Source organism: Manis javanica, chromosome 3, assembly GCF_040802235.1.
Source record: "Manis javanica isolate MJ-LG chromosome 3, MJ_LKY, whole genome shotgun sequence".
Lineage (NCBI taxonomy): Eukaryota > Metazoa > Chordata > Mammalia > Pholidota > Manidae > Manis > Manis javanica.
The window spans coordinates 167,410,720-167,438,218 of record NC_133158.1 but is presented as its reverse complement, the minus strand read 5'-3'; the positions used below and the strand labels follow the sequence as shown (position 1 = coordinate 167,438,218).

General features: G+C 42.5%; 1 protein-coding gene across 2 annotated transcripts in view; it reads right to left on the bottom strand.

Annotated features, from left to right (window-relative positions):
* The window catches only part of EPHB1 (EPH receptor B1), a 462,780-nt gene that overhangs the window by 52,341 nt on the left and 382,940 nt on the right, over window positions 1–27,499 (bottom strand). For both annotated transcript variants that reach the window (XM_073232346.1, XM_073232347.1), the window contains 2 exons: window positions 21,907–22,154; window positions 5,390–5,605 (listed from right to left, as the gene is read on the bottom strand). In XM_073232346.1, coding sequence (XP_073088447.1) covers window positions 5,390–5,605; window positions 21,907–22,154 — 464 coding nt within the window. The remainder of the gene's footprint in view (window positions 1–5,389; window positions 5,606–21,906; window positions 22,155–27,499) is intronic.

Here is a 27,499-nt window from a genome sequence, read left to right as displayed (position 1 = left end):
TAAAACCCTTAGAAAAAACATAGGCAAAAATCTCTTAGACATAAACATGAGCAACTTCTTCATGTACATATCTCCCCGGGCAAGGGAAACAAAAGTAAAAATGAACAAGTGGGACTATATCAAACTATAAAGCGTCTGTACAGCAAAGGACACCATCAGTAGAACAAATAGGCATCCTACAGTATGGGAGAATATATTCATAACTGACAGATCTGATCAGGGGTTGACATCCAGATTATATAAAGAGCTCATGCACCTCAACAAACAAAAAGCAAATAATCCAATTAAAAATGGGCAGAAGAGCTTAACAGACACCTCTCCAAAGAAGAAACGATGCTCCACATTGCTAATCATCAGAGAAATTCAAATTAAAACCACAATGAGATATCACCTCACAACAGTTAGGATGGCCACCACCCAAAAGAGAAACAACAACAAATGTTGGTGAGGATGTGGAGAAAGGGGAACCCTCCTACACTGCTGGTAGGAATGTAAATTAGCTCAACCAATGTGCAAAGCAGTATGGAGGTTCCTCAAAAAACTCAAAATAGAAACACCTTTTGACCCAGGAATTCCACTTCTAGGAATTTACCCTAAGAATGCAGCAGCCCAGGTTGAAAATGACAGATGCACTCCTATGTTTATTGCAGCACTATTTACAATCGTCAAGAAATGGAAGCAACCTAAATGTCCATCAGTAGATGAATAGATTAAGAAGATGTGGTACATATACACAATGGAATACTATTCAGTACTATTCAGCCAAAAGAATAAAACAAATCCTACCATTGGCAACAACATGGATGGAGCTAGAGGGTATTATGATCAGTGAAATAAGCCAGGCAGAGAAAGACAAGTATCAAATGATTTCACTCATCTGTGGAGTATTAGAGCAAAGCAAAACTGAAGGAACAAAACAGCAGCAGACTCACAGAAGTCAAGAATGGACTAACAGTTACCAAAGGGAAAGGGACTAGGGAGGATGGGTGGGAAGGGAGGGATAAGGGGGAAACCGGGGCATTAGGATTAGCACACATAATGTGTGGGGGGGATACAGGGAAGGCTGTTTAACACAGAAAGACAATTAGTGATTCTATAGCATCTTACTATGCTGATGGGCAGTGACTTTAATGGGGTATGTGGTAGGGACATGACATTAGGGGGGTCTAGTAACCATTATGTTGCTCATGTAATTGTACATTAATGATACCAAAATAAAAATAAATAAATAAATAAACCCAGGTGTTCTCATAGAGTGTTGATGTTTCAAAAAGCCTAATGGAAATTTTACATTTCCTACAGAGGCTGCAATGCACAATCTGCCTTCTTTGGTTTTGAATTTTACCAACTTCACAAATCATCCCAATTGTCTCATATTTTTTAGAAGCCTCTATTTGACATCACACATGTTTTTTTATGAATTAGTTATTGGGGAAATTAATTATTCCTTAAAACTGTAGTCTGATAGGCAGAAAAAGTTTCAAAACATGGATTGAAAAAAGAAAACATGTAAACTCCCTGATGATAAAATGATTTGACATCCCTCACATGAAAACAGCATACGAGAACAGGAGAGTGTTGATAGGAATCATCATTTACTAAATGAATACTCAGAAATCTCATAAAATAAAGTCCAACTAGAAAGAAAAGTAAAAATACCTTACATACTTTCAGAGCTCCATGATTCAGAGCCGAAACTCTGCATGAACTTGAAAAAATAGTCCTGAAACTATTTCTTTACTACATAGACCCAGGTTCCTGAGGAAGCCAGAAAAATATTCTAAGTCTCTTTCTCCTGCCCATTAAAAGAACACAACTTCCAGGGACACAGGTTTGCAATAAGTAGGTGAAAGATTAATGTTGGCTTTTTGTGCTTCTGGACAGACGCAAAGAGAGGGAAAAACTCTGTAGCTTTTTGCTGTGTGGAAACTCCGGGTTTCCATATACTCCATCAGTTCTCAGTCAAGGAAACGATGAGTAGGAAAGGAAACAGAAAGGAAATGATTAAAGAAGGAAACTTGGGCATCACAGGGAAGAAAGAACAATAAAAAGAACAGAAATATGAATACACACAATAGACTATCCTCTTCATGAGTCTTATAAATCATTTTTGATGATGGAAACAAAAATTATAATACATTATAAAATTTGAGATATTTAAAAGTGGGCAAGGTAAAGAAACAAATGAAAACAAGATTTCCACAACTCACCAGAAGTTACAAAATGTTGATACTAGAAAGTGACAAGTAGCATACATGTACTGCAATACCTAGAGTGACCACTAAGAAATTAAACAGAGATACACTAAAAAACATTGTAAATAAATCAAAATATCCTAAAATAATATGCAAGTAATGCATAGAAAAGCAAGCAAAAAAAGAAAAAAGAGAGAGAACAGAGGATTACAAAATAAGAAAACAAACAAAACAGATAAAAAATGGTAGGCTGTCTTAACATATCAATAATTACCTTAAGTGTAAATAGTTTAAATACACTACTTAAAAGGTAAAGAGTGAACACAACACGACATGCAGTTACCATATGACCCAGCAACTGCCCTCTTGGGCATTTAGCCCACAGGAGGAAAAACTTCTGTTCACAAAAAACCTGTACACAAATGCTTATAGGAGCTTTATTTGTAATACCCCAAACTGAAAACAACCCAGATGACCTTCAGTGGGTAAATGGTCCAACAAACCATACCATGAACACTACCCAGCAAATAAAAGTAGCAAACTATTGACATGCTCAACAACTTGGATGAATCTCAAGGGAATTATACTGAGTGAGAATAAAACCAATCCCAAAAGGTTACATGTTGTATAATTTCATGTACGTAACATTCTTGAATTGAAAAAAATGATAGAAGTGGTAAAAAAAAATACATGACTTTTATGAGATAACCAGAAATGTAAATACTGAGTGTTTGATAATGTTATTAAATTAATTTTTTAGTTATGGTAAAAAAAATGGTGAATAGCAATCTATACATTCAATGTAATTCCTGTCAAAATTTCAATGGCATTTTTCACAGAACCTTAACAAACAATTCTAAAATTTATATAGAATCACAAAGACCCCGAGTAGCTTAAACAATTTTGAGGAAGAAGAGCAAAACCAGAAGTATCATGCTCCTCAATTTCAAACTATGCTACAAAGCTATAGTAATCAAAACAGTATGGTACTGGCATAAAAACAAACACATGGATCATTGGAAAAGAACAGAGAGTCCAGAAATAAACTGTATATATATATACATACGTATATATGTTAATTGATTTACAACAAAGGAGCCAAGAACATATAACCAGGTAAGGACGGTCTCTTCAATAAATGGTGTTGGAAAACTGGACAGCTACAATGAAAAGAGTGAAATTGGACCAATCTCTTATACCATATACAAAAATTGAGTCAGGATTAAAGACTTGAATAAAAGACCTGAACCATAAAACTTCTAAAAGAAAACAGAGGCCGTAAACTCCTTGACTTCGGTCTTAGGAATGGTTTTTTGGATCTGACTTCAAAGGCAAGGGAAACAAAACCAAATATAAATGGGACTACATCAAACGAAAAAGCTTTGCACAGTGAAGGGAACCATCAACAAAATGAAAACTAAAACTACTGAATGGGGAAAAATATTTGCAAATCATATCTGATAAGGGTTAATATTCAAACTATATAAAGAACTCATACATTTTAATAACAAAACCTGATTAAAAAATGGGCAGAGGAACTGATTAGACATCTTTTCCAAAAAAGACACAGATGGCTAACAGGCACATAAAAAGATGCTTACCATCACTAACCATCAGGAAAATGCAAATCAAAACCACAATTAGATATCATTTTACATTTGTTAGAAGACTATTGTCAAAACATGAAGAAATAACAAGTGTTGGCAAAGATGTGGAGAAAAGGAACCCTGATATACTGTTGGTAGGAATGTAAATTGGTGCAGCCATTTTGAAAAACAGTATGGAGGTTTCTCAAAAAACTAAAAATGGAACTATCATAGATCCAGCAATTCCATTGCGATGCAATTATCCAAAGAAAATGAAAACACTAATTCAGAAAGATATGTGTAACCCCAGGTTCACTTCAGCATTATTTACAGTAAACAAGATATGGAAACAATCGAAGTGTCCACTGGTGGATGAATAAAGAAGATCACACACACACACACACACACACACACACACATAATGGAATACCACTCAACAATAAAAAATAATGAAATCTTGTCATGTGTGACAACATGAATAGACCTTTAAAATATTACGCTGACTGAAATAAGTCAGATTAAGAAAGTCAAGCATTAGCTGATTTCACTTACAGGTGGAATCTACAATGCAAAACAAACAAAACAAAACAAAACAAAACACCAGATGCTTAACACAGAGAATAGATCGGTAGTTGCCAGAGGGGAGGAAGGTTAGGGGTGGTGGAATGGGTGAGAGATCAAGAATCACAAAAAGCCAGGTACAAAATAAATAAATCATGGGGATGTAATGGACAGTAGGGGAAATATAGTCAATAATATTACATTAACTATGTATGGTGACAGATAGTAACTGGACCTGTGATGGTGATCATTTTGCTATGTATACACATGTTAAATTACTATATTGTACACCTGGAATGAATACAATTTGTACGTCACTTATGCCTCAATAAAAAAAGACTTGTGTATTTTTTTATATGCAAATTTTAACTCCACTTAGTGTGTACCACTCAACTGATGACTGAAACCTAGGAATCAGCCTTGGTTTCTCCATACCTCACATCCGTGTCCCATCCCATAGCAGCTGGGGATAGAGCATCAGAGAGTAAATCAAGAACTTTGTTAGGGACCTGTTGAAGTTCTAAATGGAATTTTGTGACCAAGGAGGTTAGACAAAGATGATTAGGGCTGCTTGGGCTGTGGAGGGGGGAAGTAAAGCAGGAAATGCAAATTTAAGAGTACTCATCATGTAGATAGTAAATAAAGCTATCTGGAAGCAATGGAGCACCCCAGGGATTAAGTAAGCAAGCCAAGAGTCCACCTGGTGACACCCTGCCCAACCCAACCTGGGCTGATGGATGTCTCTGATGCCACTGTCTGTCTGTTCAGATTCCAAATCAAAATCATCTGTTCCAAAGTGTCCTTTTCCTTTATCCAAGGAACACCACAGCTTCAGAGTAGACACCAACCCTTCTTCACAGGCTATGCCCAAATGTTTGCCTAGACAACCAGTTACTACTGTTTCTCCTGCATGGTTGGTCCGCTCAGCACGTGGCTCCCTCAGTGGAGAAGTCAGTTGAGGACCCTGTCTGTCCCAGCATGCCCTGCCATGTGCAGCACCTTTTATTCATGCCACGCTTTTATCTGCGAATCCCAGGAAATACTCACCAAGGAGCTGGTGTAGGTGGGGTCTGAGGTGTCATCCTGGAGGTAGCGGGAAAGGCCAAAGTCGGACACCTTGCACACCAGGTTACTGTTGACCAGAATGTTCCTAGCAGCCAGGTCCCGATGCACATAGTTCATCTCAGAGAGGTACTTCATGCCCGCAGCAATACCCCTGAGCATCCCCACCAGTTGGATCACCGTGAACTGTCCGTCATTTTGCTGTAATAAGCACAAAGGACATTGGGATCAAGATGGCATCAGTGGTTAAACACAAGTTGAGGTGCCATGGCCCTGTTGCTTGTCGGTCTCTGTGTGTGCCTTGCCGAGCTGCTCACAGCACCCTTCTCCCTTCCCCACTCTCCTCATCCATCTTCTTGAATGTTCTGCTCTCTCCTCCTTGCCAAGCCCTGTCAATTTCATCTCCAAATTACATCTTAAATCCATCCACTCTTCTCCAGTTCCATGGCCTCCATTCGAACCAAGTCATCGCCATCCATCGCCTCTAAACAACCTCCCCCCACCTGCCCCCCAATCCATTCTCTCCACAGCAGCTAGAACCATCTTTGCAAGACATAAATCAGGTCCTGTCACTTCACTCCCGGGCTTAAGGCCCTCTAATAGCCTCCTATTGCATTAAGGAAAAGCTCCAAACTCTGTAGCATGGCCCACGGGACCCCTGGGGTCAGCCTCACTCCATGCCAGGGTATTCCTCACTCCTGTGCTGAAGCCACAGTGACTGGCGACTTTTCAACTTTTCCCTGAGCCAAGCTCTGCCTGCATTAGGGCCCTTACACATGCCATTCTCTGCTTTTTCCCCACAGTTAACACCTACCTGCCCCTCAGGTCTCCATTTACATGTCACTTCTTTAGAGAGGATGTCTCTGTGACTACTCCCCTCTTCTAAATATAATTTAATTAGCACTTTCTTACTACTATCTTTCAGTGCAGGCTCTCATTGTCCTTAGTACATATCATAAGTGTTACCTGTGTGTGTGTGTGTGTGTGTGTGTGTGTCTGCATTTGCCTGTCTCTGCTGCTTGACTCTAAGCTCTCTGAGGACAAAAACTCTCTTGTAGTCACCCCAGTATTCCCAGTGTAGAGACCTTAAATGTAGATTGTAAAAAAACCTCAACAAACATATGCTCAATGAATGGGTAATACATCGCCTCCTGTTTCCAGAATTAAATGTTTAAGGTGTCCTCCTTGGGTACTACCAAGCACTGTGAACCTTGACATTGGGATAACCACGCCTAAATTGTAGAGATGGTGATGCAGGGAAAGCGCATAGTGTCGCGTGAGCCCTCCTAGTGAATGGCAGCTGTCACTGCTCCTCCTCACGCCAGCCTGCAGTGCTGCCCTCTCCCGAGTCACTGCTGGGCTCACAGTTTCTTGCCCTACTCCATGGATAGATCACAGACTCTTCAAGGAATGATCTATGTCTCCCCCCTGCCTCCCCAGAGCCCCTAGGACTTGGCTCCTGCACACACTGGTTAAATCAGTGGACCCTCAGCTCTTCTGCCAAGAACACATTTCCCATCCAGTCCAGCCCTAGCTGCTCCTTAAAGGGCTCTAAGAACTATTATGGAAGCACAGCAGGGTTTAGGCTTTGAAATGCTCTGGCTGGGGGACAGGTGGGAAGAGGCGGAACACCACGGTCTAGTCTAGTTAGTGCTGCACGCAGGCCCTGGGCAAGGCAGTCCCTCTCTCTGCTCCAGTGTCCTCATGTGGAATGCAGAAAGCATAAACAGCATGAGCAGCTCCCATTTTTTGAGCACCTACTGAGTATATGAGTATATGAGATGGTACACAAGGCACTCACAAGCATTCTTCACTTAAATATGTGTGGCACCCATCATTTGTGCACGTGCCCCTGCAAAAGCATTTTCTATGGAAAAATTAGCAAGGAAAAATCAAAGAGCTGTAATAAAATACCCCATTCTTTTTTTTTTTTTTGGTTTACCAGTATTTTGTTGTTGTTGTTGTCATTAATCTACAATTACATGAAGAACATTATGTTTACTAGGCTCCCCCCTTCACTAAGTCCCCCCCACACCCCATTACGGAGAAGACAAGTAGTGATTCTACAGCATCTTACTACGCTGATGGACAGTGACTGTAAAATAATCCATTCTTTACAGAAAACCCCAACAATCAAAATATCTAATAATGATAGATGAAGACTATTTCTCATGCGAGATTATAAGCCTGAGTTGATGTTCCAGGGTTATGCCCCCATTAACCAATTGGAGGAGTGGAATAAATTGACACTCCCTCCATTCCTTCCTGAGACCCCCCAAAACAGTAGGGTTGATGCATCCCAAATTCCAGGCTGTTTCTAACTCAAACCTTAGCCATCTCCCAACCTGCCCAGCAGGCTTTCTCTGAAACATTTTCTTCTAACCAACTCCAAAAGAAAGTGCTGACCTGCTCTTTAGAAACTGACTGGTTTTCAGTACGTGGTGCCCATCTGTGAAAGCTGGATGTATGGTGAGTGATGCAAATTCTCCATTTCACTAAGGAAGTTCAGTCAACACCTCCTCCAGAGGTTAGCCAGGCTTTCACTAGCCCCATTCATTTTCTCTAAGTATGTCTCCTGGGATCTGCCTCTCCGGAAAGTCATGCAACTTCCATATCTCAGAAAATGTATCTCAGCCGTAAGTCATAAGGGTCATAACTTCTTCATTTCAGTTTGTTACTTCCTCTCTGTAAGTGTAGACAACAATGTGGTTGAAAATTAAGCTCTCCCTAAAGAAGCAGACTTGTAGATAGAGTCTGGGGAGGGCACTCGTGGTGGCTGTAAAGAACTTTGAGAAGTACAGTGTTGAACACATATGCAGCAATGTATCTGTGTTTCTGCTGAATCATCTAAGTCTTCATAGAACTGCTTTATTATCTGATTTGTTTTAATATTTGAATCTGTCACCCTTATAGTTTCTAGGGTCCACAAAGGCCAAGACAGACCCAGGTTGGATCCAGGCTCTGTTGCTTGCTGGTTGCATTACCCCTAGGCAAGTTAGTTAACCTCCACAGCAATTTTTCTCACATCTATACAATAAGAACACAGGGTTCATCCTTCATAGGATTTTGGTGAGGTTAAATGAGGTAATACATGTGAAAGAGCTTAGCTCAGTGACTCCAGGAATAAAAAGACAGCAGCAATGATTGCTGGTATTACCAGCAAGGCCATAATAACTCACAAATCAGTTCTCCCAGGTACCTGCATGGCTGGTGAGTGAGGCTGAGGACACCTGGAGTCAGAACTGCAGGTTCCTCACAGCTGCCTGGGTGTGTGCGGGTACTTCCCAGGACCACTGCCCTGGGAGAACCTAGTTCACAGTGCATTTAGCTCAGCAGGTTTGGCGTCTGTAATAGACAACAACTCCCCGCCCACCCCACGCCACTGACTAAACTGTAGTAGTGGTTATCCAGACCTAATGATGTAGGCATGAAATTTGGATCAATTAATCAACAAATACTGATTTCTTCCATTATTTGACTTTTTAATGGCAAGTCATCCTTCACAGAATATGTTTTGATCCTTGAAACTGGTTCTGTGCAAGGCAGGAAATGGTTTATTGCTTTTTAGGGAAGATAAAGGAAGTCCAGAAAGTGTAAGTGATCAGCCTTGAATCATTCTGTGTGATTTTGACTTATCACAAGAATCTAAGTCCAGAATAGCAAATTATTTCTCCACTGACATCCCATCTCTCATCAACTGGTAATGGCTGCCTCAAATGCTGTATGAGGGAGAAGGCTATCTATAAGTTTTGCAGGAAAAAGAGCCATGATTGATTAATAATGTCTGCCATTGACACAGAAATAGAAAGTAGACACATGTGTACCACAAATACACTACTCTTATCTGAATGTTTTAACTCCTGTCCAGTGCCTTTTCTACTGGAATATGCTGACTCTGTAATGGCATAACATTTTCTTCCGCATCTGCAGGGGAACCACAGATCATGATGAGACCGGGTCCTTCCTGCCTGTTGAGTTCAGAATCTGGGTCAACTTAAAGACACAAACATATTAAGATTTTTTTACATGTTCAACTGCTTTATGTTCAATTCATTGGCATAACACCCCAAGAAGAACTTCAAGAGCTACGGACATCAGCAAACAAAGATAAACAAAACAGAAAAAAAACATTTTTTTGTTTTGTGACTTTGGGGAAGGGTCTGGCTCCACACTGAGCACATAGCGAAAACACAATACAGAAAAGAAATACAGGCTTGGGTGAAGTGATTTAAACTTTCTTCCCTTCATGAAGGGCTTTCTGCTGAAATTGCTTTTCTGCAAATTCACTGAAGCCACTTGCTGGCCCTTTTATTAGACAGAAAAGATTTAGATATTTCAACTTTCATTGACAAAACCACTTCAGGAAATGAAACCCATATTTGATTTGTTTGAAGAGAATGAATCATAGATTTTTTTTTTAACTGAACAAGACCTTTCAAAATCATCCAGCTCAATGCCTTCAGTTTATAGATTGGGAAATTGAGTTAACAGATTTGCTCAAGGCCATAGGGTGACTCACAGCAGAAGCCAAAGCAGAACCTAGGCCTCAAGACTTTCAATCTGGTGCTCTTTTCCTGACACCTGGGTTGATGTTATCTAGTTTTAGCCCGTGAATGAGATTCCCTGATGAGAAATGGCCGCATTCGACATTGCTCAGTGACTTCCAAGAGTCTTCCAGTTCTGACCATTTGTGAATGAAGCAGCAGCACCCATAAGGACAAGTCAGGCACAAAAGCCTTACAGAGCATGTGCACTTTCGTGGCTATGGCTTTGGGGGTTGTTCCTAAGATGTGGAAGAATGGTCAGATTGAATCTCCCGAATCTGAGTGCTGAGAAGGAAATACTTAGTTATGGATTTACATTCTCCGTAATCCATGGCACAGGCATTTTTAAAAATGGATAATAATGAACCTACTGAATGTGTGGTTAAAGAACACTGATGTTTCCAAGAGGTGAGGGATATGAAGTCCTGCAAGGGGAGAGGAACACTGGGTGGACTGTGAGGAGCCATGTCTAATGTGCTCACTGGATCCCCGAAGTCCAAAGCCTCTCAGACACTGACCCGGAGCTGCAGCTGTGGCCACTTTCCAAAGCCACTACAACCAACCAAAGGACTGGTTGGAGGGGGGAACCAATTGCACAAATTGTAGACTAACCTTTTTCCTTTCTTCTATGGATGGTGAACCTGAAATTATACTACTTCCCAGAAGATGGACCCTGCAGAACTGAACTGATGACCTACTTTTCAATTTTATCAAGCAGCAGATATATCAATTAATGTTGCTATGCTCCAGGGTTTGGTAGTACTGGCTGAAATTAGATTTATAGATTACCTGCCTCCATGCTGCGTGAGGAGTCAGAAATGCTTCATTTCCCCTCTCCTCCTGGCACTGCCTGCTCTGGCCTCTCCTTTCTGGCCATCCTTTCTCTCCTTTTCCCTGGGCTTCTCTCTTGCCCCCAGCTTTTCTCCCACTGGCTGACCCTCATCATTATGAAAAATGCCAGCGTCCAACATGCCCCGTGTCCTGGGCCCCAAAAGGAAATGGCCCTGTGCAGAGCAGTGGTGTGGGGTTTTGATTTTTCACAAGCTCCTGAGAATGAATCTCCCTGTTCCCCTGCATATTCCAGGGAGAGTTTGGTCACAGTCCCCAAATCATGCTGTGACTCTCTGTGAAGGACAGTCAGGTAACGTGTAAGAAATAAATGACCTCTGAAAGGGTCTGGAGGCTGGTTCCAGAAAACACTTGCTCTTCTAATGCTGCATTCTATTCACTTTTATTTAGCTGTCTTCATGAACTCTCTGATCACGAGCAAATGCCCCCAGGAGAGCATGGTCTATACCCTCCTCTGACATGAGCAGCCGGCTCACAAGGACAAGAGACCATGTACACTCAGATAACAACATCTCTCCTACTGAACACTTTTGTATTGGAAATGGTTTTTCATTCAATTAGTATTTATCAAATGCTCAGTGAGGTAGGTACTGGGTTTCAAGATACCAGATACAATCTGTACACACCAGGGGCAGTACCAGGTACCAGGTAAAGCACGTGGGTGCCATAATCTGCATCAGCCATCTCCTCAGCCCCCACCAAAAGAAAGCCACTATTGCCAAATGACTCAGATGAGGCCAAAAGTGTGTGTTTGCCCTGCAAAGGTAGCCTCAGTATGTGCAAACACAGATTAAAGTGAAGTCCCCGAGCTCCCCTCCCACACTGCAGCCCCCAGGCTCTGCGTTTGAGCTCTGGAGCCATCAGGCAGCTGCTGAAAGATCATGAAATAGCCTATGCTGACTGCGCCTTTGAACACACCATCCCACTGTTCCACTGTACTTGCCTGCCAAATTCCTCATCCTCCAGTGTGGGGTACATTCTCCCTCCTCTTTGAAGCCTTACCTGGCTTCCCCAGGAAGATTTTAGTTCTTCTTGCTTATGATACATCTTTACTCCACACATGGAAAGAAAAAGCATAATCTAGGCCTATGATTGCTGAAAGCTTTGGGCACTAAGGTCCTGGGGGCAGGAACCCCTGTGGTAGGTTGTAGTCTATAAGAGGGACAGAGCAGGTGGCGGACCCAAGATGGCAGCATGAGTAGAGCAGTGGAAATCTCCTCCCAAAAACACATAGAGCTATGAAAATATAACAAACAAAACTCTTCCTAAAATAGAGACCAGAGGACACAGGACAACATCCAGACCACATCCACACCTGCAAGAACCCAGCACCTTGCGAAGGGGGTAAGATACAAGCCCCAAGCCCCAGCCCGGCGGGACCCGAGCGCCCCCCCCACCCCGGCTCCCGGTGGGTGGAAAGAAACCGGAGCGGTTTTTTTTTTTTTTTTGGTGAGTGCTTTTTGGAAGCCTTAAAGGGACAGGGACCCCATTGCTAGGGAGGCAGGGCGGAGGGACCAGTGAAGGGGTGCCTGGGACCAACGCCTGAGGACAAAGATTACCGCGTGTCTTTCCCTAAGGGACCGGTGGGCGGATGCCTGAGAGCGGCGCCTGAGGACGGAGGAAATCGCGCGCTTTTTCCCTTTTTTTTTCTCTCTTTTTGGCGAGTGCTTTTTGGAAGCCTTAAAGGGACAGGGACCCCGGTGCTAGGGAAGCAGAGCAGCAGGACTGGTGAGCGGGTGCCTGGGACTGGCACCTGAGGACAAAGAATATCGCGTGTTTTTCCCTGTGGGACCGACTGGTGGGCGGGTGCCTGAGACTGGGGCCTGAGGACGGAGGAAATCACGCGTTTTTCCCCCTTTTTTTTTTCTCTTTTTGGCGAGTGCTTTTTGGAAGCCTTAAAGGGACAGGGACCCCGGTGCTAGGGAGGCAGAGCAGGAGGACCGGAGAGAGGGTGCCTGGGACCGGTGCCTGAATACAAAGAATAACGAGCGTTTTTCCTTGCGGGACCGGTGGGCGGGTGCTTTTTGGAAGCCTTGAAGAGACAGGGACCCCGGTGCTAGGGAGGCAGGGCAGCAGGAACACTGAGTGGGTTCCTGGGACCGGGGCCTGAGGACAAAAAAAAAAAATCGCATATTTTTTCCTTTTTTTTTTTTTTTTCTGTTCCCTCTCTCATTGTTGCTGTTGTTATTTTGGTTTGGAGAGTGCTTTTTGGAAGTCTTAAAGGGGCAAGACAGGACACTTAGACCAGAGGCAGGGAATCTGGGGATCTCTGGGCACTCTAACCCCCTGGGCAACAGAAGCACAGAGGACCCTTATGGAGAAAAATAGCCTCCCGGCCACTCCCCCTCCAACAGGGCTCTACCACTTTGGAGGATTAGCCCCAGCCAGGCCACACCCACAGCAACAGTGGAGATAAACTCCATAGCAAACGGGCAGGTAGTAGAGGCTCTGTCTGCGCACAGCTGACAAGCATAAGCCACTAGAGGTCGCTATTCTCCCAGGAGAGGAAGGCCACAAACCAACAAGAAGGGAAGCTCTTCCAGCTGTCACTAGTACCAGGTCTGCAAACTATCTCTATCACCATGAAAAGGCAAAACTACAGGCAGACAAAGATCACAGAGACAACACCTGAGAAGGAGACAGACCTAACCAGTACTCCTGAAAAAGAATTCAAAATAAAAATCATGAACATGCTGACAGAGATGCAGAGAAAAATGCAAGAGCAATGGGATGAGATGCAGAGAAAAATGCAAGAGCAATGGGATGAAGTCTGGAGGGAGATCACAGATGTCAGGAAGGAGATCACAGAAGTGAAACAATCCCTGGAAGGATTTATAAGAGGAATGGATAAGATGCAAGAGGCCATTGAAGGAATAGAAGCCAGAGAGCAGGAACGTATAGAAGCTGACATAGAGAGAGATAAAAGGATCTCCAGGAATGAAACAACACTAAGAGAACTATGTGACCAAACCAAGAGGAATAATATTTGTATTATAGGGGTACCAGAAGAAGAAGAAAGAGGAAAAGGGATAGAAAGTCTCTTTGAAGAAATAATTGCTGAAAACCTCCCCAAACTGGGGGAGGAAATAATCGAACAGACCATGGAATTACACAGAACCCCCAACAGAAAGGATCCAAGGAGGACAACACAAAGACACATAGTAATTAAAATGGCAAGGATCAAGGACAAGGAAAGAGTTTTAAAGGCAGCTAGAGAGAAAAAGGTCACCTATAAAGGAAAACCCATCAGGCTAACATTAGACTTCTCGACAGAAACCCTACAGGCCAGAAGAGAATGGCATGATATACTTAATGCAATGAAACAGAAGGGCCTTGAACCAAGGATACTGTATCCAGCACGACTATCATTTAAATATGATGGCGGGATTAAACAATTCCCAGACAAGCAAAAGCTGAGGGAATTTGCTTCCCCCAAACCACCTCTACAGGGCATCCTACAGGGACTGCTCTAGATGGGAGCACTCCTAAAAAGAGCACAGAACAAAACACACAACATATGAAGAATGGAGGAGGAGGAATAAGAAGGGAGAGAAGAAAAGAATCTCCAGTCAGTGTATATAAAAGCTCAATAAGCGAGCTAAGTTAGGCAGTAAGATACTAAAGAAGCTAACTTTGAACCTTTGGTAACCATGAATCTAAAGCCTGCAATGGCAATCAGTACATATCTCTCTATAGTCACCCTAAATGTAAATGGACTTAATGCACCAATCAAAAGACACAGAGTAATAGAATGGATAAAAAAGCAAGACCCATCTATATGCTGCTTACAAGAAACTCACCTTAAACCCAAAGATAAGCACAGACTAAAAGCCAAGGGATGGAAAAACATATTTCAGGCAAACAACAGTGAGAAGAAAGCAGGGGTTGCAGTACTAATATCAGACAAAATAGACTTCAAAACAAAGAAAGTAACAAGAGATAAAGAAGGACACTACATAATGATAAAGGGCTCAGTCCAACAAGAGGATATAACCATTCTAAATATATATGCACCCAATACAGGAGCACCAGCATATGTGAAGCAAATACTAACAGAACTAAAGAGGGAAATAGACTGCAATGCATTCATTTTAGGAGACTTCAACACACCACTCACTCCAAAGTACAGATCCACCAGGCAGAAAATAAGTAAGGACACACAGGCACTGAACAACACACTAGAACAGATGGACCTAATAGACATCTACAGAACTCTACATCCAAAAGCAACAGGACACACATACTTCTCAAGTGCACATGGAACATTCTCCAGAATAGACCACATACTAGCTCACAAAAAGAGCCTCAGTAAATTCCAAAATATTGAAATTCTACCAACCAATTTTTCAGACCACAAAAGTATAAAAGTAGAAATAAATTCTACAAAGAAAACAAAAAGGCTCACAAACACATGGAGGCTTAACAACATACTACTAAATAATCAATGGATCAATGAACAAATCAAAATAGAGATCAAGGAATATATAGAAACAAATGACAACAACAACACTAAGCCCCAACTTCTGTGGGACGCAGTGAAAGCAGTCTTAAGAGGAAAGTATATAGCAATCCAGGCACACTTGAAGAAGGAAGAACAATCCCAAATGAATAGTCTAACATTACAATTATGGAAACTGGAAAAAGAAGAACAAATGAGGCCTAAAGTCAGCAGAAGGAGGGACATAATAAAGATCAGAGAAGAAATAAACAAAATTGAGAAGAATAAAACAATAGCAAAAATCAACAAAACCAAGAGCTGGTTCTTTGAGAGAATAAACAAAATAGATAAGCCTCTAGCTCAACTTATTAAAAGAAAAAGAGAATCAACACAAATCAACATAATCAGAAATGAGAATGGAAAAATCACGACAGACTCCACAGAAATACAAAGAATTATTAAAGACTACTATGAAAACCTATATGCCAACAAGCTGGAAAACCTAGAAGAAATGGACAACTTCCTAGAAAAATACAACCTCCCAAGACTGACCAAGGAAGAAACACAAAAGTTAAACAAACCAATTACGAGCAAAGAAATTGAAACAGTAATCAAAAAACTGCCCAAGAACAAAACCCCGGGGCTGGACGGATTTACCTCGGAATTTTATCAGACACACAGAGAAGACATAATACCCATTCTCCTTAAAGTGTTCCAAAAAATAGAAGAAGAGGGAATACTCCCAAACTCATTCTATGAAGCCAACATCACCCTAATACCAAAACCAGGCAAAGACCCCACCAAAAAAGAAAATTACAGACCAATATCCCTGATGAATGTAGATGCAAAAACACTCAACAAAATATTAGCAAACAGAATTCAACAGTGTATCAAAAGGATCATACAACATGACCAAGTGGGATTCATCCCAGGGATGCAAGGATGGTACAACATTCGAAAATCCATCAACATCATCCACCACATCAACAAAAAGAAAGACAAAAACCACATGATCATCTCCATAGATGCTGAAAAAGCATTTGACAAAATTCAACATCCATTCATGATAAAAACTCTCAGCAAAATGGGAATAGAGGGCAAGTACCTCAACATAATAAAGGCCATATATCATAAACCCACAGACAGCATTATACTGAACAGCGAGAAACTGAAAGCATTTCCTCTGAGATCGGGAACCAGACAGGGATGCCCACTCTCCCCACTATTATTTAACATAGTACTGGAGGTCCTAGCCATGGCAATCAGACAAAACAAAGAAATACAAGGAATCCAGATTGGTAAAGAAGAAGTTAAACTGTCACTATTTGCAGATGATATGATACTGTACATAAAACACCCTAAAGACTCCACTCCAAAACTACTAGAACTGATATCGGAATACAGCAAAGTTGCGGGATACAAAATTAACACACAGAAATCTGTAGCTTTCCTATACACTAACAATGAATCAATAGAAAGAGAAATCAGGAAAACAATTCCATTCACCATTGCATCAAAAAGAATAAAATACCCAGGAATAAACCTAACCAAAGAAGTGAAAGACTTATACTCTGAAAACTACAAGTCACTCTTAAGAGAAATTAAAGGGGACACTAATAAATGGAAACTCATCCCATGCTCATGGCTAGGAAGAATTAATATTGTCAAAATGGCCAGCCTGCCCAAAGCAATATACAGATTTGATGCAATCCCTATAAAATTACCAGCAACATTCTTCAATGAATTGGAACAAATAATTCAAAAATTCATATGGAAACACCAAAGACCCCGAATAGCCAAAGCAATTCTGAAAAAGAAGAATAAAGTAGGGGGGATCTCACTCTCCAACTTCAAGCTCTACTACAAAGCCATAGTAATCAAGACAATTTGGTACTGGCACAAGAACAGAGCCACAGACCAGTGGAACAGATTAGAGACTCCAGACATTAACCCAAACAAATATGGTCAATTAATATTTGATAAAGGAGCCAAGGACATACAATGGCAAAATGACAGTCTCTTCAACAGATGGTGCTGGCAAAACTGGACAGCTACATGTAGGAGAATGAAACTGGACCATTGTCTAACCCCATATACAAAGGTAAACTCAAAATGGATCAAAGACCTGAATGTAAGTCATGAAACCATTAAACTCTTAGAAAAAAACATAGGCAAAAACCTCTTAAACATAAACATGAGTGACCTCTTCTTGAACATATCTCCCCGGGCAAGGAAAACAACAGCAAAAATGAGCAAGTGGGACTACATTAAGCTGAAAAGCTTCTGTACAGCGAAAGACACCATCAATAGAACAAAAAGGAACCCTACAGTATGGGAGAATATATTTGAAAATGACAGATCCGATAAAGGCTTGACGTCCAGAATATATAAAGAGCTCACACGCCTCAACAAACAAAAAACAAATAACCCAATTAAAAAATGGACAGAGGAACTGAACAGACAGTTCTCTAAAAATGAAATACAGATGGCCAAGAGACACATGAAAAGATGCTCCACATCGCTAATTATCAGAGAAATGCAAATTAAAACTACAATGAGGTATCACCTCACACCAGTAAGGATAGCTGCCATCCAAAAGACAAACAATAACAAATGTTGGTGAGGCTGTGGAGAAAGGGGAACCCTCCTACACTGCTGGTGGGAATGTAAATTAGTTCAACCATTGTGGAAAGCAGTTTGTAGGTTCATCAAAATGCTCAAAACAGACCAACCATTTGACCCAGGAATTCCACTCCTAGGAATTTACCCTAAGAACACAGCAATCAAGTTTGAGAAAGACAGATGCACCCCTATGTTTATCGCAGCACTATTTACAATAGCCAAGAATTGGAAGCAACCTAAATGTCCATTGGTAGATGAATGGATAAAGAAGATGTGGTACATATACACAATGGAATACTACTCAGCCATAAGAAGTGGAAAAATCCAACCGTTTTCAGCAACATGGATGGAACTGGAGAGTATTAAGCTCAGTGAAACAAGCCAAGCGGAGAAAGAGAAATACCAAATGATTTCACTCATCTGAGGAGTATAAGAACAAAGGAAAAACTGAAGGAACAAAACAGCAGTGGAATTACAGAACCCCAAAATGGACTAACAGGTACCAAAGGGAAAGGAACTGGGGAGGATGGGTGGGCAGGGAGGGATAAGGGGGGGAAGAAGAAGGGGGGTATTAAGATTAGCATGCATTGGGGGGAGGGAGAAAGGGGAGGGTGGGCTGCACAACACAGAGAGGACAAGTAGGGATTCTACAACATTTTGCTAAGCTGATGGACAGTAACTGTAATGTGGTTGTTAGGGGGGACCTGATATAGGGGAGAGCATAGTAAATATAGTATTCTTCATGTAAGTGTAGATTAAAGATTGAAAAAAAAAAAAGAAAGAAAGAAAGAAAGAAAAGGGGGATTACTCCTTGATAGGATAAAACTATTGGTAAACAAAGATCAATGCATGCTTTAAATATCCTTAATGTTGATCACTTAAAGGATGTCAGATGATCAGCTATGGAGGTACTCTTTTCTGATAATATTCCTTTCTCTTAATAAAAAAAAAAAAAAAAAAAGCAGTTCCTGTGTGCTGACCTCCAATGAGTTCTGCACACTGGTATAGAGGGCATGTCAAAGTGTGGGCAAAGGGTCTGTTTGTTTCTATTCTGATGATCAAGGCCTAGCTTGGATACCCAGAAAATGAACTAACATACGATATGAGGAGGAGCTTCCGGCATCAGCACCCTCTGGAGGACTCGTACCGGGGGATGATCATCAAAAAGCCTCAACAGGGATCCGGGCGATGCTGCGGTCATGGCTGCGTCCACCCCACCGTTTCCTGGACTTGCCATTGGAATGAGGAGGGAGATGTCTAGGCTGGCATGTGCATACAGTGAGACAACGAATTTGACCGGATCTGTACTGTTGGAACTCAACCAGGAGTTGGGAGGGGTGCAAGGTATAGCACTCCAAAATCTTATGACTATAGACTATCTACAGTTAAAAGGACATATGGGAGGTGAACAGATCCCAGAAATGGGCTGCTTTAATTTGTCTGATTTCTCTCAGACTGTTCAAGAATATCCATCATATCATAGACAAATTTTCACAAATGCCTAGGGTGCCTAAATGGTTTTCTTGGCTTCACTGGAGATGGCTGGTAATTATAGATTTGCTTTGTTTATGTCACCGTATTCCTATTATGTTAATATGTGTGTACAAATTAGTTAGTAGTTTAAAACCTATACATACTTAAGGTACTCTACAAGAAGATATGTCAAAGAAATAATCAATCCTCCCATGTTTTCTTCCATATGCTACCTCTATAGCTTTTCTTCTTCCTTCCTAATTACAGCCCTTAAATAGAATTCATGTCTCATATCGAAGTTACCGAGTATCATAATTCCTCCAGGTGGTAAAGATACCTCGAGACAAGTGCTGGGCATAGAAGTCACAGGGCATAAATCTGCAAAGAAGTAAAAAGCTAACCTTTTCAAACAATATGGCTTCTCTCTCACTTACCAACTTTACATTTCCCTGTATGGCCCTGGAAGATGACTGGTTAGCCAGAGATGGGTAAGATTCCTCAAGGGAGGAACAACCTAAGACAGGCACAGTCGCAGGGGGCCATCAGGTGAGAAATTGGGGATCAACAGAGGTGAGGCTCAGAACCTCATCCCCCCTGGTTTGAGAGAAATCTTCTGCATCCGTGGATGGTTTATTGCCCTTGTCTAGCTTGGATTAACACATAGTCTACAGGCACACACCTGATCATCTACAATTCCTCTCCTACAACACTAAACTATGTTTTCTACCTTTATCTTGCATCTACCTACCACTTCAGCATTTTATTAAAAATAAAAATAATAATAATAATAAAGGGAGAAATGTGGGATCAACATATAAATCAAGTATAAAAATCAAATGAATATTCATATTTGACCTGATTGTTTATAGTTCATAATGCGTGATCAAAACCGAAAGTTTCTGTGATGAATGCCCTTGTACTGTTCACCATGTAAGAATTTATTCACTATGTAAGAATTCGTTCACCGTGTAAGAACTTGTTCGTTATGCTTCAGAAGATTGGAGACTGACGAGAGTTAGGCTTGAGATGGATTAATGATTGTACATTGAGCATTGACCCCCTATACTGAACTTTATTGTTGTTAACAACCATTTGAACAATTTGAACAATAAATATGAGAGATGCCCTCTCAAAAAAAAAAAAAAAAAAAAAAGAGGGACAGAGCAGCACCATATGTGTCAGAAGACATGTGTTTCTGTCCCTCATCAACATGTGGGGCCTGTTTCCTCCCCTAGAATCTGAGTGGCCCATCACTATAGTTCAAGGATGCCACGTGACTTGAGGCTAGGTTACAAAACTGATTTACCCTTTGCCTTCCCCTCTTGGGATGTTGGTTCTTGGCACCCAGGTTGCTGTCTGGAAGGCTACATGGAGAACTGCCAGCTGACATCCAGCATCAACTGCCCGACAGGTGAGTGAGTGAGCTGTCACACGATTCTAGGCCTGACATCACACAGGGCAGAGATGCTCCCCGGAGCCCTTCCCTGATTGCAGTTCATGAGCAAAGTAAATTGTTGTGCTAAGCCACTCAAGTTGGGGTGGTTTGTTACAAAGCATTAGAGCAATATCTCTTTCATCACTACAGGCCAGCTCCCAGCACAGGGTGTGACCAGAGCAGTCACCTCATGAATGTTTGAAGACCAACTGTATGAATGGAGCTTTAATCTGCAGCCATAGCTATTGTGTGGTAGCCTTGGTGACATGCATAGCCTGTAACTTGGTATTACCCTGAAGTCTGTGCTCAGAGGCCTTAGCCCATTCTTTGATGCTATCCCCTGCACCCTCTGCTCTCAGGGTCCCAGCAGCCTCCAGCTGAGCCTGTGGTCTGAGGTAGGCCTTGCTCCATGCCCTGTGCTCAGCTGGCTTCCACTCCTCCAACATAAGTGGTGGCCGTTCTTGCTCACTCCCTCTCTGACTAGCTCTGTGACACACAGAAAGTGGTTCCAGCGTGGCTCCCTTGGGCTGCCTGACAGTGGCCTCTTACAGATCTCCAAGCCCTACCTCTGCTGCAGCTTGGTTTGGAGTCATAATCCTTCATTAACCCCAGAGTGACTCTGGATGCTGTGATACAGTCTTCCCCTTGCCTGCCTAGAAGCCCTTCCTCAGAGGGCAGGTAGCCCAGGCCTCAGAAAAGGGAACCCTGTTTTACCTCTGCCCTGCAAATGAAGAGAGCTGGCTGGGAGGGCAGCTGTGCTGGGGAAAAGGCAGGGATGGCCACTGTCATCTGAGTGACTCACATGGGGCAATGTAGCAGCTGCAAGTCTCCTCAGTCTCCATGATTCATGCACATGCCCATGGCCATTCTTCACCTGCTTCTATTCATTCTCAATCATCCCACAAGCCCTTATCAGAGGCCCTACTATACACTATCCTCCAACTGAGGGGTCCACAAGCTCTGCTTTGTTCTGTCACTTTAGCAACAAATCTGTCAACTTCACAGATGTCTCCCATGCCTATCTGCATTTCACCAGGTCGTTCCTGAATGGCGGGTTACCTCAAGCACACCCTTCTCCCCAGCCATCCTCCTCCACTGTCCACCAGAGCCAACATCATCCATGCACCTGAGCTGCTCTTACCCTGAGGAAAGAATCCAAAGCTCCATTCTCCATGAACTCTGTGATGATCATGACGGGCCGACTCTTGGTGACCACACCCTCAAGGCGAATGATGTTGGGATGGTCAAACTGGCCCATGATGCTGGCCTCACTCAGGAAGTCCCGACGCTGCTTCTCTGAGTACCCAGCCTTCAACGTCTTGATGGCCACATAGATTTCTCTCTTGCCTGGAAGTTTCAAACGCCCCTTGTACACCTCTCCAAACTCTCCTGCAACAAGAAAGCAATTATTACCTGCCTGCTTCTCAAGTCTGCGGAACCCCAAGAGGAAGCAGCTTATCAAGAACAACGGCGCTCAAAGTGGAATTGTGTGATGAGAGAGGCAGATATGGAAATAGTATTCTCTCACTGTAACTGTGATGTCTTGTCTCTCTTCAGATCATGGCAAACACAGACGGAATACTAAAACACCTTTCTTACCTAGGTTTTTAGAAACAGTTTGGGCAGCTAAAGTGGAATTTGAGAATATATGTAGGTTTGTTTTCCCCCAAGTTTGGTTTTTTCATTTGTGACCCAGTTGAATAATTGAAATGAAATGGTCCTTTTCACTTTGGCAGAATCATAAGTCATTTTTAGCAGAGTCTGGTACATGAACGTCCCAGGGCCAGGGATACATTCAGGCGCTTTAGTCCTCTGAATGAGATGGATGGCGTTTATGTGCCTATAAGCCCCACAAATGTTTGTGTCTGGGGGGCCCCCCAGAAAGCACACACTGAGAAGTTAGGAAAGGAAGTTAGCAGACACTGTGCAGGATACAGGGGGAGGAATCAGGGTTGGCCAGAGGCTCAAATCATGATGCAGACCTGACATTATAAAAAGAAAGCAGAGGCAGGAATGGACAGGAGAGCCCCAGACTGCAGTGCAGAGCTGGCTGATGCAGGCTGACAGTCCCAGCCAACCAACGCTCCAGAGGAAGGAGCGCCCGTCCCAGAAAGGGCCAGGCCCTCACACCACACCATGTTCAGCCACTGGCTGGGGCTTCTGGGAAGACCTGGGCCTTCGTGGGAATGGGAAGCAGATCCTGCAGGCTGGCAGCTACCTGCACGCCTGGCAGCTGAACAGCAAGTGGCTTTTCCAAGCAAACACAGGCTGCCCATCTCCAAGGATGCCACAGCATTTAAACATTTGTGCAGGAAAATCGCCAAGAGTAATAACAATTTCAGTGACATTGTTTCATAGCTGCTTAAAAAATTCTGTTGAATCCCATTAAATGTGCTTTCAAAAATTCCTTGATGACTGAACTTGGTTTTGTAACTTCCAGTTCTTCCATGTGAAGCGGGTTAGTGTCTACTTGTAAGTGTGTTACTGAAATGGGTCCAAGGCCTGACAGGAACCTCGTGGCCTTCTGCTGGGAAAACGTTTTCACTTTCAGCTCCTGGAAGAAAATGATGGAGCAAACTGAACAATCAGACATTACTGACCACATTAGAGCAGAAAGTTAACATCCCTCCTGTGATTTAGTTGGGAGTTCTTCTGTCTTCTCCTACAAAAATGATTGAAAAGGAGTTGCATGAAGAGGCTTTTCATGCAAAACTGCTTCAGAGTCAATGGAACTTGTTAGAATCTAGGGCTGGAATAGAGGTTGGCTTAAGCACTACTGGGAAGATTTCACCATGGACCTCACAATACTAAGATGTATATCATGTGTAACATCGGTTTTGACATTTAATCACGTGCTGCTTTGGGGAACTGCTTGAGGTCAGACTGAGTCTTGTTCACATTCGTAGCTTGTACACCCTACTGTAATGCCTGGGATGTGGTAGGCATGTGAAGAAAAGTCGGGGTAGCATATCTATCATCATTTGTTTGACTTGTGCTTTGCCTGTTCTTGTGTTACTGCCTGCTGGAGATTCTATCCCTGCCCTATGCAAAGGAAATAGAAGCACCAGTATTTAAAATTTATAAAAGGCTGTTTACTGCAGCATCTTCTTCCACAGACTAACACCATATGACTGCAACCGGTGGAATGGTTGTAAAGGGCACATCCATCCTGAGGAATGTAACAAGCTATTGAAAACTCATAGACAAGTGATATATGTTGACTTCAAAAGATGTCTGCATTATATTGTTTGAAAAAAGAAGAAAAGAAAAGCAAGTTACTGAATGTGATATGTAGTATATACCCATATGGGGTGTGTGTATGGGTATGCAAAAGAAAAATGATGGAAAAAATCCATATCAAGTTTATTTTTAACTTTAAGTTATTTTAAAAATGGTTGCTCTAGAAGGGTGGACATAGGAGGGAGGAGTACAGATTAGTAAATTTACTTACTTTTATGTTGTTTGAATTGTTACAATGAAAGTGTTACTTTTCTAGTTCAAATTAGTAAAATTTAAAAATATATACTGAATAACAGGGATTTGTCATATATGTGTGTATATATATATGAGTTTGTATAATATGTGTGCATATGTATGTGTTTATATACATATACATGCATATGTATGTATGTAGTGTATGTGCATATGCATATTCTTATATGTGTATGTGCATGCACATGTATATATACATATAAATATATAGAAGTCATCTCTGACATCTTGACCTAGTAAAAAGTATTAAAAACCATATGCTGAATGGATATGAATTGCATATTTGAAAAGCACTCTAATTAAAGGATATTGCTTACTATTTCTTCCTTGTTTCCATAATAATGAGTTCTATTTTCTTTCAGTAAAAGACACAGTTGAGAGTGAGGAGAAAGGTGTGCTAGTATTTCCTCTTGGAGGAGGTAGGACACCAGTGTGCATTGTCTACCTAGTATGTGCTTGGCACCATGCTAGGCTCTTTATATATCTTCTCTCAGTTAATCCTTGGAGCACCCTTATGAGTTGGGCATTATTATGCTCATTTTACTAATCGGGATACTGAGGCACAGAGAAAACATGCTGCAGACCCCACAGCTGTGAGTTAGAGCTGGGCTTGTCCATGCCACCCCTTCCCTGCCACACTGCCTCTCAGTAGCTGTGCTCAGTTAGCAGTGTGGCAGAGAACAGACCTTATGGATATGAAGTCACAAGCCAGGGACCACCCCAGATGCAGGTCCTAACTGTCCATGTGCATTTACTGTCATAGCTTCTCAGTATCTTGGCAATGGCAATCATAGTGGGGCTAGCTCAGTCATATTTATCAAAAGTTCCTGCCTGGGAGTTGGGTGGGATCAGAATGTTTAGGAATGAAAATATTTATTAATTTCTACACATCAGTGTGTGGAGTTAGGAAAAATGCTCCAGGAGAATCTGATGTCCCTCACAACACACATATGAGCACCCTAGTTGAGGATTTCCCCTCTACCCCCATGGATCCCCAAACTGGTGGCCCCCTGCAATCACCCGGGGAGCTTTACAAAGTGCAGAGGTCTGGGTCCACCTCTGGGAATCCTGATTGGCTGGCCTGGGTGCAGCCTGGGCATGGACACATTTGAGCGTTGCTGTAGGATTGCTACATAATTTGTGGGACTTGGTACAAAATGAAAACACTGGACTCCTTGTTAAAAACTATTAAGAAATTTCAAGATTGTATTGGTAGAGCATTAAACTAAGCATGGACTCTTCTAAAAATGGAACCTGGGGTGACTGCACTAGTGATAGGCTCATGAAACCAGGCCTGGCTGCCTGGAGGTTCTGATCTGCAGCCAGATTGAGAACCACATGTCTGAAACATCCAGCCATATTTCCAGTGGATTAGGGAACTGCCAAAGGTGCTGGAGTACCTGGAATACATCTACATGTTGGAATTCTTTAGAAAGCAGCACTTGCATACAGGCTCACTCATCATGCTCTGGGCCTGTTGCAGAGCGTGGGCCTCACAGAGGTGAGTGTAAAGAAGGAAGAAGCCAAGGAAGGAAGTCACTAATGAAGGTGTGCCTTTGAAAAGGTGATCTACAGACAATGCCGTGGCTCACCTTACTCTCCCAGTTGACAAAATGGTTTCACTGTCTGATCTTTGTGGCTTATTGGACTTCAAGGGTGGTGCTTCTGATACTTTCGCTTTAAATTATGTCCTCCGTAGGGGTTTCATCCTATAGTGTTGTGGAGAAAGTGAAGGTCCCTATGGCCAGGATTCTCACCTGGCCCTGGTCGGCTAGCTCACTACACACGTGTGGGCAATACACTGTTATTGACTCTATACAAAGAGCCCCTCCCAGTGCTCTGGGCGACACGGCTGCAGGACTGCAAGGCTGCAGGAGAGCACAGTGGAGGCTGGAGTTGGGGCAGCACCGAGGACAGAAACTGAGACAGCTGCTGGGGTAGAGAGGCCCAGAGGCAGAGACAGGCTTGCTGTATGCAGACTCACACTGAGTGGACAGGATTCTAGTAATTGACCTGACACCAGGGGAATAAAGTTGGGTATAACCCTTTCACCCCAAGAACATTCCATTGTCATTCCTTGGTTTCAATGAGTCCATAGTGAACTTGCCGAGGACTGAAACCCATTGACAAGACAAGTGTCTAAAGATTATAAAATAAAAATGTGCCCTCCTGATATTTAGGGCAGTGGAACCACTCTGTATGAAACTATAATGGTGGATATACATCATGATATATTTGTTGAAACCCACAGAATGGAACAGCATAGAGAGCCCTAATGTAAGCTCTGGATCTGGGTGATTATGGTGTATCAGGGTAGATTCATCGACTGTAACCAGTGTAGCCATGCTGTGGTGGGGCTGTTGGTAATGCGGGAGGCTATCCATGTGCGGAGTGGGGGATATATGGGAAATCTCTGCATCTTCCACTCAGTTTGGCTGTGAACTTAAAACTGCTCTAAAAAAATGAATTTTTTTTTCAAAAAAGGTGGTATCCTTGGGAAGGGAGAGATGGGCTTTGTAATCAGTTACTACAGTGGCAGCAGGATTACCGCTCTCAGAAATCTGCTCTGTAATCATTGGAAAGCAGTGGCTTGAAGAACAGTGATTCTGTAAAAATAGCTCCTCTCCTATTTGGCAAAGAAATGACTTCATATTCTCCAAGCGCAGGGTTTTCAGAGCACCAACTGCAAAGGAAGTCACTTAATCCATAGTGCTCACTCAAGGCAGTGCTCCATGCTGTGATTAAGGGGCCTGCCAGTGTAGTTGGGCGGGAAACTCAGGCAGGGAGTGGAGGAAGACGTTCCTGTCTACAGCAGCCCACCGCCTGACTTTGGGCCTTCAGTTCTCCAGGCTCAGCTTCCTTAGCTCTATAGAATAAAAAGAAATGATCTACTCTTGGGCCGTCCTAATAGGTGTTGAGTCTATGAGAAAATGCTTTAAAACTGCAGTGTTGGAGACACGTGTGGTGGTGCTTTGAAAAAGACAAGCCAGGGGCTGGGAGTGTACTGGAAGAGAGAAGGGAGAGAGGAGGTTTCTGCACCCTAGTGGAACTTGAAGGAGGCTAACCCAACACACAGTAGGGCCTTTGCCAGGAATAGTGGGGAAGTCGAGCTGCCAGGTATTTGGGCATGGGGATGTCCTCAGGTAAGCTTAGGATACAAAAGCCTGGAGCTCTAGCCCTCTAGCACCTCCGCAGCCTCACAGGCATTGGGAGTCAGTGGGTATTGCTGTTATTAGTAACAA